This window comes from Rhinopithecus bieti, unplaced genomic scaffold (assembly GCF_001698545.2).
Source record: "Rhinopithecus bieti isolate Rb0 unplaced genomic scaffold, ASM169854v2 scaffold_15368, whole genome shotgun sequence".
NCBI lineage: Eukaryota > Metazoa > Chordata > Mammalia > Primates > Cercopithecidae > Rhinopithecus > Rhinopithecus bieti.
This window is the reverse complement of record NW_016808463.1, coordinates 417,672-436,021: the sequence shown is the minus strand read 5'-3', so window position 1 is coordinate 436,021 and position 18,350 is coordinate 417,672. Positions and strand designations below refer to the sequence as shown.

Genomic DNA, 18,350 nt, shown 5'->3' with positions numbered 1-18,350 from the left:
CTTGCCTTGTGTTCCACACAGGAAGCAGTGCTGTTTCCTTTTCTCCATATTTTTATTTACTGGTATCTACTGTTCTCTCTTGAAACTTACCCCACTCTCTTCCTGATAAATTTCTTTATTTAAAATCTCTGTTTAGGCATTTTTTTGCCCTAGGCTCTTTTGTTACTAGAAGCTGTATTAGGCATGTCTCTTTTTTTTTTTTTTTTTTTTTTTTTATTTGAGACGGAGTCTCGCTTTGTCACCGGGCTGGAGTGCAGTGGCGGTCTCAGCTCACTGCAAGCTCGGCCTCCGGGTTTACGCCATTTCTCCTGCTCAGCCTCCTGAGTCAGCTGCGGACTACAGGCGCCGCCACTTCGCCGGCTAGTTTTTTGTATTTTTTAGTAGAGACGGGGTTCCACGTGTTAGCCAGGATGGTCTCCATCTCCTACCTCGTGATTCCGCCACGTCTCCGCCCGTCTCGGCCTCCCAAAGTGCTGGGATTACAGGCTTGAGCCACCACGCCCGGCCATGGCCTGTCTCTTGCATGGTTACATAATACCTTACAGTTGTGACATTTTCGTAATTACTCTCCTCTATAAACTGTGAAACCTTCTTGAGGGCAGGGACTGTGGTTCATTATTCTTTGTATTAATGATGCTTGGCACATTTCTAGGTGCTTTATAAATGTTGAATTTCTTTAAATGAGGACCCTGGATTAGAAGGGCTCATGAGGACCCTGGATTAGAAGGGCTCAGGTAGTGGTTTATAGAGCGCCTTAAAATATATAGTATCACTACATACTTAATACCATCACATAAGGTTGTGATAAAGATACCATTATTCTGGGTAATGCCTGAGTTATAGTCACCATGCCAGATACATTCATATTTTCTTGCTTTTGAAGGTTTTATAGTATCTTATAAATATAGTGTCTTAGAACACCATTTCTAAGTCCATAACTTCAGTTTTACATAGAATTTCGAGGCAGGATATACTGCCACTGGAAGTTTTAAAGAGATATAGGAGACTTTGTGTTTTAGTCAGTTTGGGCTGCTATAACCAAATACCTTTAGACTGGGTGGCTTATAAAAAACAGAAATTTATTTCTCACAGTTTTGGAGGCTGGGATGTCCAAGATCAAGGTATTGGCAAATTTGGAGTCTGGTGAGGACCTACTTTCTAGTCCTCAGAGGGCCGTTTTGTCTGTCTATCCTCACACGGTGGAAGAGGCAAGAGACTTCTCTGAGACCTCTTTTATAGGGTCACTAATCTCATTCATGAGGGCTCCATTCTCATAATCGCATAATCTCCCAAAGGTCTCACTTCCTACTCTCTTGGGAGTTGGGATTTCAGAATATGAATTTGTGGGGGACACAAATATTCAGTCCATAGCAACTTGTAATTGGCTGCTAGTGAGAAAAATTTATGTTAACAGTTGAATGAATAGCTCAAAATGAACATCATTATCATCCTGTCTTCCCCTATGTAGGATTGCATTTTCAAAGGTAAGACATTAATATTTACTAAATAAGACTTTGTTCAACTCTGTAAGAAACAAACAAAAAATCTGAAGAAATAAACACATTTGTTTAATGAAATTTCTCTCTGTTGCTAAATAGATTGAATTGCTTTATAAAAGATGCTGCTGCTGCCACGCTGCTTTTGTTGTTGAGCTCATTTATAGGTTAATTCTTAAGAATGCATAACTTTTCCAATGCTTAGTAAATAATAAATGTACTATTTGGTTACTTTTATCTCAAGGGTGTATTATAATTGGGACTTAGAAGTAGTTACTCTAATTTAAGTTGTCTAGATATCATAAGGAAAAAATATTAATTGACTTTGGTTTATTTACTGTTAAGCTTTTATTGACTCATTCCTTTTACTTAAGTTCTTAGGTATTAGAGTATGCTATCTAGAGCCATTTGAAATTCTAAATTATTTTGTATTTATTTGCAAAGAATAATTTCAATAGCCTCATCTTTATTTTTGTACTATAGAATTATTCCTTGCAGTATGAAATTGATAGTTCTGGTTGCAGACTTAGTTTCCTGAGATATAATTTTAGGGCCAGTTAACTCAGTCTGTTGTTGTTTAGAAGGTAATAGAGCTACTCAGGGTGCTGAGGCTTGAGAATCACTTGAGCCCAGGAGGCGGAAGTTGCAGTGAGCAGAGATTGTACCATTGCACTTCAGCCTGGGTGACAGGTTGTTAATTTAATAAGAATATGAGTAGCAATTCACAACTTTGAGAAGAAAGCAAAATGTTGTAACATTAGCTAGCTATTTATGTTCATTTTTAATATTATATATATGTCCTAAAATGACAGTATATCTTCATGCTAGATTTTTTGGGGGGGCATTATAATTATTATTTTTAAGATACGGGAGTCTGCTATGTTGCCCAGGCTGGACATGAACTCCTGGGCTCAAGTGATTCTTCTGTCTCAGCTTTCTGAGTAGCTGGGACTATAGGCATGCACCTCTGCACACAGTATTTAGGTATATTTTATAATTAAGTTCTGCCTTTATTTATTGAAGGCCTATGACTTTAACCTTTCAGGAACTGAGAATTTGAGAATGGTACAAACTGATGATATCATAGATTTTAGTCTGGGTTACTTTAAGATTGTCTAGTCTAACATAATTTTTCAGATGAGAGAACTGAGGAGAGTGACATTAAATGACTTACGGAAGGTTTCTTGGCTAACTAGTGGAGTTGGGCCTAAAGCCTCCACTTTTTCCTTTTTTCTTTTTTTTGAGACAGAATCTCACTCTGTCGCCCAGCGCAATCTCGGCTCACTGCAACCTCCTCCCGGGCTCACGCCATTCTCCTGCCTCAGCCTCCCAAGTAGCTGGGACTACAGGTGCCTGCCACCACGCCTGGCTAATTTTTTTGTATTTTTAGTAGACACGAGGTTTCACTGTGTTAGCCAGGATGGTCTTGATCTCCTGACCTCATGATCCACCCACCCCAGACTCCCAAAGTGCTGGGATTACAGGTGGGAGCCACCGTGCCTGGTCCAAGCCTCCGTTTTTAACTCTCTCTCTAGGTCTCTTTTTTTTTTTTTTTTTTTTTTTTTGCGACTTCTCCCTTAGTGGTGAACATAAATATAAAAGACTTGTGTGTAGGTACATACATAATTGGTTACATTTTAAATCAGTTTGAGATTTCAGATTATCTGTTTTTTTAATATTCTTTTTTTCCTAAGCCCTGGTAATTTCTTACTCCACTGAAGTGATGATTAATCATCAGATACCACGTGGGAAATGCAGAATCTAAAATCAGAACAGATTAAGCCAAGGGGATTTTTAAATAGTATATTGTCCTAAAGGAAGTTCAACGTTTGCCCCTGATGTCAAATCATAATGGCATCTTGGAAATGTATTTCTTTATATGAACCTTACATTTCACATTCAGGATCTCAAAGTAGAAAAAAACAGATAAGCTATCCATGGATGCTGTTGACATCTGGATAGTATTTATTATTTGGGGAATACATTATTAAAGAGAGATGGAGAAGGAAGTTTCTTAAATCTCTTTTCTGGAAACTTTCGCTTTGTATTTTATACATACATTATCTGATTCCTTCATCTATCTTTTTTTAGTTTCCTAAAGTAGAAGGTGTGATAAAGATATATGTTTCAGTAATAATTATGACCTCAAAAGTCCTTCTGATTTTTATAGATTGTATAAGTATTTGAGCTTATGATAAAAAAATTTCTTCAGACTGTGAGCTCTATGAGAGCAGGAACTTAATCTATTTTTATTTCTTGCTTTGTTTCCATCACATAGATGAGTAAGGTATACTGTAGGTGGTCGGTAAATTTTACCAAGTGAATAAATTAATGAAAAAAATTTAATTGGCTTGGTAACATTTACATTTTTATTAATGTTAATGGCATTTTAAAATCACATTGCTATGAAATGTATGGTATTATAAGATTATGTTGTCAAGCATAGTTTATTATAATTTTAAAAAATTCCCTTTTATTTTAGATTCAGGGGTACATGTGCAGATCTGTTTGAAGGGTATATTGTGTAGTGCTGAGGTTTGGCCTTTTATTGATCCTGTCACCCAGTAGTGAACAAAGTACCTAACAGGAAAATTTTCAGCCCTTGTCCCCACTCCTTCCCACCCTCCTTTTGAAGTCCCCAGTGTCTGTTGTTCCCATCTTTATGTCTGTGTGAACCCAAGGTTTAGCTCCCATTCTTAAATGAGAACAGTAAAACATAATTTAAATACCGTTTCTTCCATGAAGCAATTGCACTTTATACCATTCTTTTGGCAGTTTTCACTTTCTGTCATCTAGTTCAGGATTATAACTGATTGTCTCTGTCAGACCGTATGCTTCTTGAGGATAGATAATTCTTTTTTCTAATTTGTATCTTATCTAATCATTCCTTATATAAAATGTGGAAAACATTAGAAAATAAAATCATGACATTTAATTGCATACTAATTATGAAACTACTTTGTAACTTAGTGTAACTGAATTATATGAGCGTCTCTTTGAAGGCCTAGTATATACAGTTATTGGTGATAGTAGCAGTAAACAGAAATCCGTGGCCTCATTTGGTTTATAGTCTGGCAGGGGATACAGATATTAAGTATGTAATGATAACAGCCTGTAGTCTCAGCTACTTGGGAGACTGAGGCAGGAGGATTGCTTGAGCCCAGGAATTCAAGGCTGGAATGCACTATTATTGTGCCTGTGAATAGCCATTGCACTCTAGCCTGGGCAATGTAGCAAGACCCTGTCTCTTAAAAAAAATGTAATGACAATAAAGGCATTATATCTTAAAAGCCCATCTGATGTTATCTGATGAAGGTGAAGTGTGGAGGAAGGACCTGAGAAAGTCATTTTAAAGCAGGTAACTGAAGGATGATAGAAACTGGGTAGGAGAAAGAATAGGAAGGGTAGAAGGGGAGAATATTACAGGTAGAGGGAATAGCAAGTGAGAAGAAAGCCCAGATGGCTTGATAAAGACCTGAAGGGAGTTTAGTGTGGTTTAGTGGTGAATGAAGAGGAAGAAATGAAGCTGGAAAGATAAACAGAGGCCAAATGATGGAGGGTATGTGTGAATTGGGCTAGATACTGTTTAGGCTAATGACGTGACCGTATTTTTATTTTTGATGATCATTCTGGTATTTTAGTGAATTTGGACTAGGAGTTTTCAGGATATAATGAAATCTAAACAGATAAAAAAGATTAGTAGAGTGGGAAGTGCTTAAGAAGACTTTGACAAATTACTTCACCTCTCTCTCCTTCAGTTTCTTTATCTGTGTTATGAGGATAATATTATTTTTTATTTCATGGGGTTGTGGTGAGGATTAAATGGATTTAAAGACGTAAAATGCAGTAACTTGAACACTGTAAGGGTTAACAGGTTAACAAGTAAATGTTAACTGTCATCATAATCATCTTGGGATGTTTGTCTGGGTTTGTTTTATGTAGATAGATCCTCACCTATAGAGTTTTTTCCAAAAATGCATGTTTGTTTCATACTCCTGGAGAGGTGATCCTGATATCTTTTTTTGTTTTGTTTTGTTTTGTTTTGTTTTTAAGATGGAGTCTCTCTCTGTTGCCAGGCTGGAGTGCAGTGGCGCGATCTCAGTTTCACCATGTTGGCCAGGATGGTCTCTGTCTCCTGACCTCATGATTCGCCCGCCTCGGCCTCCCAAAGTGCTGGGATTTTTACAGGCGTGAGCCACCGTGCCCGGCCCAGATGATTCTTATGTTCACTAAAGACTGATTTTGGAGATGTAGTTGCAGTTCTAATGTGCAAATAGAGACTCTCTTCATCCTGGGTATCTAGCTTACAGTCTCCAGGTGTTGAATAATTTTCCTCAGTGTACAAAGAACTGTTTGGCATAGATGTAGGCAGGTCATAGTGGAAGAGAAGAATCATAAAAAGAAGTTACACTTGATGATATGGTAGTTTATGTTATTTCATGAACTGTAAGTTGATATTTGCTACTTTACCTGCATGATAGTGTGTTTAGCTCATTAACTGGCTAACATATTTCATGTCTTATAGGTCAGAAGTTTCATGCATTCAAATAATGGCACCATTTCTGTGGTATCTGTATTGTGAACCATCTCAGTTACAAGAATATGCTAAACTCCGACTAGCCCTGCTGAAAGTCTTACTTCAACCCCAGGTTCTTTGTGACAAAGATCAACCATCAATACTGGAACAGCAGATACTTCAACTGTGTTGTGACATGGTTCCATGTTTGCAGGTAAGGTCTTCGTCCTCCACAAATACAGCATCGGCATCGGTAACTGTTGTTATTATCACAGACAAAGAAGTTCTAGAAAATAAGTGATTTGGCAAACTCAGACATGATCTTCACTCTAGAAATGCTTACAATCTTCTGGGGAAGATGAAAAAAACAAAATCTAGATTTAACATGAGTGTATTATGTTTGATGTTAACTAAATTCACAGAAATTATAAATCAACATAGTCTATTTTGGGATTAGCAGGCATGAAAACTTTCCTTCGTTTAAGAAACAGTTATCAGGTAAAAGATTTTGAGTTGAGTTTCTTCTGTGTAGACATTGGGACAGTAAGAAGGAAAAAAAAGACCTCTGTGCACATTGGAAAAAAAAAAAAAGGGGGTGTGTCTCAGGGCATAAATAGCTCTGATGATGCAAAGCCTGGCCAGCTGAGTGCCAGCTAGATTCCAGCTTCCACATGTCCCCTTGGAACATACGCAGCAGCTCTCAGGGATCCTGCTCTTGAGAAGCACACATGTAGTAAATGAGTTAGGACAAGTACTGTACATATATTCTTATAATTCAAAGTAGAAAGATGAAAAGTGGTTAACGGAGGTATGGAGAAAACACGGACACAGTTCAGGGGAAAGACAAATTTGAGTCATTGTCTCTGTAACTGCAAATGAAAAAAAAAATCCAGTTGCCCAGGTGTTGGGATTTTAGTGTAGTGATTCATTTATCAGTCCATCTCTTCCCATCATCTAGGTTTGCTATTTGACTGGAATCTGAGCACCATGCTGCTTAGCTGATGGAGGGAATCTGTGAACATATTTCAAAGTGATCACTTGAGGTCACACATGACCTGTTTTAAGTTTGTGTTAGCAAGGAGTGACTAGAGTAAATCTTTCCTTTGCGACTCATAAATAGGCTTTCCTGTAATCAAGGCAGAGAAAATTTAATTAAAATGAATTCTCCTGTGGCTTTTCCAAAGCTTTTGTTTTGTGCGCGCAATAGAGCAATGTTTAGGCAGAACATCTTGAACTAGGGTATATTTTTCACATCATGGCTGCATTACCCTGTGCTGTGCTCCTTGGCAAAGGTTTGTCTTCATCTTATGAACCTGTGTTGACAAGCTTAAATGCTTCTAGAAATGAGCTATGTGGAATATTTCTGGGAATCTGTGGCTTTTTAACCTAACAATTATGTGAGAAAAAAAGGAATACATCATTTGGAAGTACTGGAACTAGTGATATTAGCATACTTAATCGGTTTAACAAATCAGCGTTACTAGAATGAAGCATGTGAGGGTTGGAAGTGGTCTTAGAGAGAATATAGTCCATTTCCCACCCAATACAGATGTTTCTTATACTCTCTGGAACATGACTATCTTATGGCTAATTGAATGTTGATAGAGGAAGCATACTATTTTGCAAGGCAACCATTTTTTTTTTTAGCAAGTACTTATTGACCTTCATTTTTCTAATTACTCATTCATTTTCATTCTTCTCAGAAAAGCTTTTTTTAAAAGCTTTCATAAGCTTTTAACAAAACCCATCTGTATCTTCTCTTGTCTTGTTTTTCTCCCTTCTTTCCTTCCCATTTTTCCTTCCTTCGTTTCTTCCTCACCTCCCTCCCTTCCTTATTTTTTTCTTCACTTTCTTAATCTCTCCATTGCAAATGGTTTCCCGACTTTTCTCTGTTTTGTTTTGCCAGGAATTTTCTAGTTTATTGGTGCTCAAAATGTGCTACTATGAAATGATGTTCTTAGAGATGACTGCAATGCTGTTGATGTGGTCTTACTTATACTGAGCACTAGGATAGAATCACATTTACATTTTATAAAACAAGTTTCAGAAATAACCATGCAACCTTGTTGACCAATGATGAAAGAATGGTCAGTGAAACTCCTTTTTCTAGTTCTTCTCATGCCAGTTGCTCTTTCATTTTATAGATGTAGAATTGTCCTTTTCATTTTAATGGTGATTCCTGTCACCTCACATATTACCTATTGTATTATTAAATAATATATTTCTACATAAAGACAGAATGTTACTTCAAAATTATGCTTGTTTAGAACTTAGATAATGTTGGCCGGGCGCGGTGGCTCAAGCCTGTAATCCCAGTACTTTGGGAGGCCGAGACGGGTGGATCATGAGGTCAGGAGATTGAGACCATCCTGGCTAACACGGTGAAACCCCGTCTCTACTAAAACATACAAAAAAATTAGCCGGGCGAGGTGGTGGGCGCCTGTAGTCCCAGCTACTCGGGAGGCTGAGGCAGGAGAATGGCGTGAACCCGGGAGGCAGAGCTTGCAGTGAGCTGAGATCCGGCCACAGCACTCCAACCGGGGCGGCAGAGCGGACTCCGTCTAAAAAAAAAAAAAAAAAAAAGAACTTAGATAATGTTAAAGATTAGAGAGCCTTTAATGCTAGCTTGCTGAGGTTGTCTTTTGAATTTTTTTTAATGGAAAATTAGAAATGTGCACATAAATGCACTCAAGGAAATATATTGTCAAATAAACATTAGGCTTTATTTTGTGGCCTTTTGACTTTCTTACTGTATGTTTGCAAGACAGCAAAATAATTTATACCAGACTGTTTATTTTTTATAACAATGTTTTCTGCTATTTCTTCTCTTTGATCTTTTAGTATCTTTTTTTTCTTGTTTGCTAGCAACTAATTTTTGTCTCTGTGTATAACTAATAGTCATTTGTGTTATTATGGTGATAACCACACTGGTAAAAGGTACAGCTGGTCAACCGTAGGCTTTCTTCTTGATGAATTTAACAGACACAGGCTCCTGATGGAAGCAGATGGTCCATTGTTTGTAATCTCTGGGAAATGCCAGTGTGTCTGTGAGCAGGACCATATCCTTAATACCAACTCCAGAATTTTGATCAGAACAGCTGGGTTTGAATTGCATTGGGATTTTCAAGAGCACCCAAGTCCTTCCTATCTAATACATTAGCCTGTTGAGAAGACTACCATTTGAATATGGTCTTTTACTATATCTGCCAAATGTGGAAATGATACTCTCAGTTAAGGCTGTCTGAGCAAATATCTTGCAGATAAAGGGCTTAGTACCATGTTAGAATAACATGCTGACCCTTTACTATCAGGTTATCTATGTTGGAATTGTAGAAATGAGAGTTCATTTGGAGAATTCAAAACCAAACTTAATTTCCCTCAACATGTTGGCATTGTCATGTAACTTGTTTTAAGACATCTGCACTCAGAGAAGCTAGAAAAATAAAGGAAGAGAAATTTGTGTCAGCCAGCAGTAACAAAAACAGTAGCAAATTGGATTTTGGTTAATAACCAAAGGATAAGGTGCAGTTGTATAGTTAATCCTTCATTGAGTTCTGTAACTTTTTTTCATCTCCTTTAAGTCTTTATAGGTTTAGAGAAAAAATTATATTGTTGAAAGCTTTTTGTGTACCTTAAAATTATCCTTTGGTTTGTGTATTTTTTAATATCATATAATGACTTTTTAAAACAGATAAAAGATTTGATACAGACAACAGAAGCGATGATGTTTATTGAGGAAGTATATTTAAGCCTTTTGCGTCATCCTGTTTTCTGGAAAATTCAGCTCACCCAGATGACTCTTCAGCTGCTGTGTGTCTGTGAAGTCAGCTTAAAGATAACTGGCGAATGTTCATCTTTAATTCACCTTTTAGAGCACAGTGTTGAACTTCTGAAGGAGGTAAGGATAGTAGTACATTATACTGTTCATGCATTGCTATAAAGAAATACCTGAGACTTGGTAATTTATAAAGAAAAGAGGCTTAATTGGCTTACAGTTTGGCAGTCTGTACAGGATGCATGGTGCTGGCATCTACTTAGCTTCTGGGGAGGCCTCAGGAAACTTACAATCATGGCGGAAGGTGAAGCAGGAGCCAGCGCTTCACATGGCTGGTGCAGCAGTGAGAGAGAGGAGTGGGGAGATGCTACACACTTTTAAACAACCAGATCTCAATCACTATCACAAGAACGGCACCAGGAGGATTGTGCTAAACCATTAATGAGGAACACCTTTGTGATCCAGTCACCTGCACCAGACCCCACTTCCAACATTGGGGATTACAGTTCAACATGAGATTTGGGCAGGGCCAGAGATCCAAACCATATCAGATAGACATTTTATTGTGTCAGTTATCACTCAAGTGAGTCTTTCAATAACTGGGTGGATGTGCTCATTTAGTTTGCATATCAGAGGCATTTTGATCTTATACCATTAGAGCATATTGCTATTGCACTACTACTAATATCATTTGTTAGAAAAAGAAATCATTAAAATACTCTTCAGATCATCATTTAAAGATCACCACTGTGACTTTTTTTTTTCGTTTATTCATGCAGAACACAAGTATTGAACATTTACTATATGCCAGGCTTTATAGAATACATAGATGAAAAGGTAAATTCTATGACCTCAAGAGGCTTACAGACATGCAGTAACTAAATTATAGTACAATAAGAGAAAAGATTTTATGGGAGTATATTTAAAGTGTAATGGGAGAACAAGTTTCAGGAGATAGGGCATGAGTTGAGATTTGAAGACTGAGTGGAATGTGCCTGGTACAAGGGCCTGGGAAGGGCATTCCAGCTGTTGAACAGCATGGGCCCAAATAAAGAAACATGAAAGAGTTGTCAGGCTTGGCTTATTAAAAAAAAAAAAAAAAAAAAAAAAAAAAAAAAAAACAAGAGGATTTTGATATTGCTGAAGGATTAAGATGTGGCAAATAGGGCTGGGCCTGTCTTCCATGCCACGCAAATGAGTTTACATTTTATCCTCTATGCTCTTTGAGACCTTTCAGCAGATCTCAGTTTTTAATGTGTGGAAGATCTTTCTTGTAGGTGGGTGGAGAAGAGTTTGGGGCCACACACCACTAATAGGGTAGGAAGCGAGGAGGATGTCTTAGGCAGTTAGGGCTGCCACAGACTGGGTAGCTTAACCAACAAAAATGTATTTATTGGTCGGGTGCAGTGGCTCATACCTATAATCCCAGCACGTTGGGAGGCCGAGGTGGCAGATTATTTGAGGTCAGGAGTTCGAGAGCAGCCTGACCAACATGGTGAAACTTCACCTCTACTAAAAATATGAAAAATTAACTGGGTGTGGTGGTACACGCCTGTAATCTACTCATGATGCTGAGGCAGGAGAGTTGCTTGAACCTGGAGGCAGAGGTTGCATTGAGCCGAGATCGCGCCACTGCACTCCAGCCTGCGTGACACAGCAGGACTTTGTCTCAAAATACATAAATAAACGAATAAAATTATTTCTCAGAGTTCTGAAGGCTGGAGAGTCCAAGCACGGGGTGCTGGCTGATTCTGTTCTTGATGAGGACTCTTCCTGGCTTGCAGCTGGCTTTCCTTGCATGGTAGGGAGAGTATGAGCTCTCTGGTGTCTTTTCTTGTGAGGACACTATCCAGATTGGATTAGGGCCCCACCCTGATGACCTCACTTAACCTTAATTACTTCCTCCCTCCAAATACAGTCACATGAGGTTTAGGGCTTCAACAAATACATTTTGGGAGGACACAGTTCAGTCCATAGTGAGGACCTAATGAGGGAAATGGAAGTGGGAAAAGGGAGACACAGAAGATAGAATCAGTAGGGCTTTATGATTGATTAGATGGTCAAGGAGAAGGGTTCTTGATAGAATCTCAGCTTTCTATTTTGGGCTACTGGATGATGCCATTTACTTTGAGAAATGGTAGCTGATGTTGGAAGGAAGATGATTAATTTTATTTCAGATATGCTTGACTCGAGGTATGTATGGATAATAGATAGTTGGATATATGGTTTTAAAATTCAGGCTAGAAGTCTAGGCTAAAGGTGTACATTTGTAGACATTAACTTTGGAGTGGGGATTTTAAACATGGGATTGGATGACAGGGCTTGTGGTGGAACTCTGGGGTGGTTGTTGTTTGGAATTTACTGATAAAGAGGAGTCTGAGAAAATATGTCTAGAAGGATCATATATAACCAGCAGAGACAGGTGACAAGAAAATCAAGGGAAGGAATATCTCAATAAGGGGGAATGGTCAACAGTGTCATGTGTCATAGAGCAATGGTGTAAAAGTAAGGGATGGAAAGTATTCTCAGGATGTAGCACATAAAAGCTTATTGTTAACATTAGAGGGAGCAGTTTCAGCAGAGTGGTGGTGGTGGTGGTGGGGATATTGGAATTAAGGGAGCGTGAATGGCAGGTGAGGAAATGAGAGAGTAAATGTAGATTTTGATGGAAGATGGGAACCCAGGAAGACTCAAGTATTATAAGTCATTTGTCAATTTGCCAATCTTATGATTAGAATGACTTTACATATACTGGGACTCTAAATAACATTTTCCTACTGTATAGTTATATATGTATCTTATATATAGTAGATATATATAATATATATCAGGTATAATTATATCTTACAGATATAATTATGTTATATGTCATATAGATAGTATATAAATGCATATAGATGTTTTATAGTTAAATATTATACAGAAAGATATTTTATAGATCAATATTATGTAGATAAATTGCCAGTTCTGTTAACTGTAAATGTAATATCCATGGGTAAGCCCCATATTTTCCTGTATTTTTAGTAGATTCATATGAGTAGCAATTATAATTTCATAGAGTTTAGTCCTTTTTAGTATAATTCTCTGACCATTTTTTTGTATATTTCCCTCCCACCCTTAGCGTGTATTTATTAAGCAGATGCCTATGACAAACACTTTGCTATGGCAATTAGTTGAAAGCAGACAAGGTTCATGAAGCTCATGTTTTAGTCAAATGGTTCAAACTAGTGTGCATAAAAATCACTAGGCACAGTCTGTTAAAAATGCACATGCCTGGGCCTTATCCCTAATGATATTGAATTAGCGGGTCTAAGTGCAGCCCAAATATCTCTATTTTAAAGTAGCACCCACGGGGGATTTTATCATTTATTTTGCACATAAGCCAAATAGCACATAGATCAAAACATAGAACTTTGAAACCATCACACAGATCAAGAAATAGAAGTTTCTAGCCACCACAGAAGTTCTCCACAAGCCCAGTCCTAATCATAACCTCCTCTTTCCCCTGACTATTCTGACTTCTGTAGTAACCACTTCCTTACATTTCTTTATACTTTTATCATCTCAGTGTGTAACTCTAATCACCATAATATGTTTTGGGCTATGTGTGTGTGTGAGAACTTTTAAGTTTCTTTCCAATTAAAGTTCATCCCCTTTCGTGTCCTCCCCACTTTTCTTCCCTGCAGTTTGTGTACTGAATAACCTGGCTTGTGTGAGCTGGAGAGTTTCCTATCTTGTGGATTTTGCTGATTGCATCCATATGGTGCACTTTAATACAGTGGTCCCCAACTCCTGGGCCACAGACTGGTATCGGTTCCTTGCTTGTTAGGAACTGGGCCACACACAGGAGGTGAGCAGCCCAGTGAGCCAGCATTACTGCCAGATCAGCTGATGCATTAGATTCTCACAGGAGCATGAACCCTGTTGTGAACTGTGCATGCGAGAGATATAGGTTGTGTACTCCTTATAAGAATCTAAATAATGCCTGATGATCTGAAGTGGGACAGTTTCATCCCGAAACCATTCACTGCCCAAGATGTGTGGAAAATTGTNTCATCTCAGTGTGTAACTCTAATCACCATAATATGTTTTGGGCTATGTGTGTGTGTGAGAACTTTTAAGTTTCTTTCCAATTAAAGTTCATCCCCTTTCGTGTCCTCCCCCACTTTTCTTCCCTGCAGTTTGTGTACTGAATAACCTGGCTTGTGTGAGCTGGAGAGTTTCCTATCTTGTGGATTTTGCTGATTGCATCCATATGGTGCACTTTAATACAGTGGTCCCCAACTCCTGGGCCACAGACTGGTATCGGTTCCTTGCTTGTTAGGAACTGGGCCACACACAGGAGGTGAGCAGCCCAGTGAGCCAGCATTACTGCCAGATCAGCTGATGCATTAGATTCTCACAGGAGCATGAACCCTGTTGTGAACTGTGCATGCGAGAGATATAGGTTGTGTACTCCTTATAAGAATCTAAATAATGCCTGATGATCTGAAGTGGGACAGTTTCATCCCGAAACCATTCACTGCCCAAGATGTGTGGAAAAATTGTATTCCATGAATTGTGGCACTGGAGGATTGTGTGAGTTGGGCCACCATCTTTGTTTTGTCTGCTACCTTCTCATGCCTTGTTTTCTCTTTAAAAATACTTTTCCATGACTTTACTGTAAAATCCCTGAGAAAAGGGACTATTTTGTCCACAGTGGCATTCGTAGACCCAGCTTATGTACTTACTGCCTGGTACATAGGTGGTGTTTAGTGCTACTTTCATTTGACTTGAGGACAAAAAATATGGACTCCAGGTTGTTTTCTGTTACTGGGACTCCAACATTTGTGACTGAGTATAAAGGCATTTACTCATTTTTTTTTTTTTTGTATTTTATTTCATTTTTTAAAAATTTCTTATTTTATTTTATGTATTTTATTTTCCTCTTTTATTGAATTTTTATTTATTTATTTTATTTTCAGGCTGTGAGTTGGCCTGAGTTTCCCTAAAGGCAAAAGTAGAGACTGGGTTCCTACAAAAGCAAAGGCTTATGTGACTGGAGTTCATCTGCCAATGTGATCCCAGCAAGCAGCTGGAGAGGGACAAGAGGAGTGAAGTATGGAAGGTGGGAGAGGCAATACAGGCATCATCAAGTAGGCTACTGCTACAAGCAACTAGTTGCTTGATCCCACAGAATCTTCTGAGAAGCCTTATGAAAGAAGGATCTGGAATTAATGGGAAAGCATTTATCTATTGGGTACTATTGCCGATTTGTCAGCTTTGGCCTATGGGGCTTTAACTTCCTTGTACTTCTAGAGTGTGCTGTTCTCGGGCAGGAAGCAAGAGGTGTATGGTGGGGACTTAGGGGGCAACCATTAGGTTGCATCTGTGCAGAACCAGTTACCACAGCAGTAGCTGTAGCATTTGAAGTGTGCAAATGGGATGTCCAACACTGGGTTTTATTAAAAGATCTTATTAAATGGTACCATCCTTTGGGTGTCCATTAAAAATCGATCAGTCAAAAAACTTGTAACCACTAAACTTGTAAGTAGTTTTAGATTTATGTGATCTAATCCTCCACCATCTACTTTTCCTTAGTTTTGATCTTGAATCTCCACTCTTTTCCTTTCACCCTCTATTCTGAACAGGCCAGTCTCACCCGTCCTGGAAAAGGCCATTTTCATTTTTGCCTTCATACTTTTAAGTTCCATCCACTCAATAAAATACTTCTATTCCATTTCAGAACTCTAAAAGCTACTTTATGGCCCTTGCAGTAATAGCTTCTGTGAAAAAGGCTTTCCAATAGTAGTGTTACTATATAGCAGTGCTTTTCTTTGTTGTTGATTCTCTTGGAATCTAGTGAATCTGAGGTTTAAATGATCTTGCTGGTTTTCCATTTGTTTTTTATGGACATGCAGAAATTGAAATGAAATTGGGGAAGATATAGCAAAGAATGGTGTAATAGTATATACTGTAAGTGTGTTGGTTTCGAAATGCATGTATTATCCTCAAATAGATAAGAGTGCTTCATTGTTCTCAACTCTATTTCAAAACAGTGAACACATATATTCCCAAAATACATAGATTGGAATATATCCCATTTTTTAAAATTCACAAATTTTTTTCTTTTGCTGTTTTGTTTTTCAAAAGTCCATAAACAAGCACATGAGAGGATTTTGTAGGTTAATTTCACTCTTCGAATGGTAAAACTGAGATTTTAGAGGGTATTTGTTAATTGATAGTATCTTCAAGATTATAACTTCTGAGTGTGCCAGATTGTATTGTTTTCACTCAGGCAGGTGGTCCTTTAACATGTGGCTCTAACTCACAGATTTCCTTATTTTCCTGTTGTTGTTGTTGTTTGTGTGTGTGTGTGTGTGTGTGTGTGTGTGTGTTTAGCCTGTCTTTATTATTCATAGGTACTTCTGCTCTGCAGGCACTTCTGTAAACTTCAGAATAGTCATTTTAGCTGAACCTTTCTTCTTTAGTACCATAATACATTACGATTTTCTTTATTTAAAAACCTCAAATAACATGTCACTTGTGTTTTATTAATGTTTATTAAAGCCTAATACACATGTCTTTTTTTTTTCGTTTTGTTTATATACTTGGTTATTTCTATGGTCATTGCTCTGCTGCATTTAATGCTTAATGAATTACAGTAATTTGAAAATAGTCTCTACCTCCCTGGCACTAATATTTCTTTTATTATAACATGATTTACTAAATTTGTTTAGTGTAATTCCTTATGCAAGTTATATAGATGGATCATGTCTGTATTAGGTAAGTAGGATATTGAACCAGTTTACAGAAATGAAATATTATTAAATTTAGTATTTTAGGCAACTTTCAATGGTTTGCAAACATTGACTGTTTAGAAGACTTGCTGATCTGCTGTGTTGAGTTTTCCCTCTGAATTATTTGGTTTATAGCTTCTTGCTTTTTGGCCATATAATACAACATTTTGAATTTATGTGTAAGTGTGTGGCATCGACCAATTCTTTCTCTTTTTTTGGGGGATGGAGTCTTGCTTTGCCACCCAGGCTGGAGTGCAGTGGCACCATCTCGGCTCACTGCAACCTCCGCCTCCCGAGTCAAGCAATTCTCTGCCTCTGCCTCCTGAGTAGCTGGGATTACAGGTGCCTGCTACCACTCCCAGCTAATTTTTTTGTGTTTTTTTAGTAGAGACAGAGTTTCACCAAGTTGGCTGGGCTAGTCTCAAACTCCTGACCTCGTGATCCACCCGCCTCGGCCTCCCAAAGTGTTGGGATTACAGGCATGAGCCGCCGCACCTGGCTGACCAATTCTTTCTTTAGTAGAGCACACTTGCTGTATGAATAAATTTGTGTAATAGGCTTGCAGTCTTTCATATTAAATATATTCTTCCTGGATACATGTTACAAAGCCATGGTTCTGGGAACTTCTTTAACAACTCCTTTTTTTCCCCTCTGTTCTTTTAGGATTTTCCTGTTGAACTGGTCATAATTGGAATAGCTTTACTACTTCTACAGACTCCAGCAAGTCAGCAGAAGCCAATCTTAAATCTAGGTAAATAAAAATACAGTCACTAGAGTAAAATACAGATATAACATGAGTATTGACAGGATTCACTTGAACTATGTATCATGCTATCCTGTGTATTTTGAGTTTCCATCTGTAATTTTTAAAATTATAAAATGGAATTTTTTTCTTGTCTAATTAGGTATTACCTTGTGCAAGCTTTGATATAACATAATTTACCAAGTATCTCGGCTGCATGTTGGAAGGTTATAATCTGACCTTATATAGCAGTAACATTCAGGAATATATTGAATGGCATATCACCTTATTCAGCATTGTATAGCAAAATGGAAAGCTTTAGTATAAAATCCTTGAAAGAAAAGTGTTTAGTAGTTGCAGTTATTTTAAAACTCTCCATACCTTTACTATTCAAAATGTGCTACATTGAACAGAATTTAACTTATGGTTATTGCTTTAATCTAGCTAGAACAAATGAAAGATAATATTCTTTTGACAGTCCAGTATTGATTTAAAGAAAAGTGAAGGAGGGGGCCAAGAGAGGCAAAAATGTTCTAGTTAAGAAGAATGTGGTAAAGCAGCTAGTTGCCCTATCTGGCAGATTGGTAAACAAGTCATACTTTTAAAATGTGGCTTTTACATTGGTGTTGCCTCACTTTACTTGGTCTGATCCAAAATAATCCACATAACAATGAGAGCTCTAAATTATGCTGTATAGTGCCATGATATTTTAATATACTGCCATTCTTATTTTTAAAAAGTACGTGAGAGGCCAGGCGTGGTGGCTCATGCCTGTAATCCCAGCACTTTGGGAGGCTGAGGTGGCTGGGTCACCTGAGGTCAGGAGTTCGAGACCAAGCCTGGCTGATATGGTGAAACCCTGTTTCTACTAAAAATACAAAAAAAAATTAGCCGGGCATGGTGGTGCATGCCTGTAATCCCAGTGATTTGGGAGGCTGAGGCAAGAGAATCACCTGAACCTGGGAGGCAGAGGTTGTAGTGAGCCAAGATCATGCCATTGCACTCCAGCTTGGGCAACAAGAGCGAAACTCTGTCTCAAAAA

General features: G+C 38.1%; 1 protein-coding gene across 1 annotated transcript in view; it reads left to right on the top strand.

Moving 5' to 3' along the window:
* FOCAD (focadhesin) overlaps positions 1–18,350 on the top strand; it is a 318,600-nt gene that overhangs the window by 86,076 nt on the left and 214,174 nt on the right. Inside the window, 3 exon segments of the mRNA XM_017886722.1 lie at positions 6,022–6,226; positions 9,704–9,910; positions 17,230–17,317. Of these exon segments, the coding sequence (XP_017742211.1) occupies positions 6,022–6,226; positions 9,704–9,910; positions 17,230–17,317 (500 nt within the window).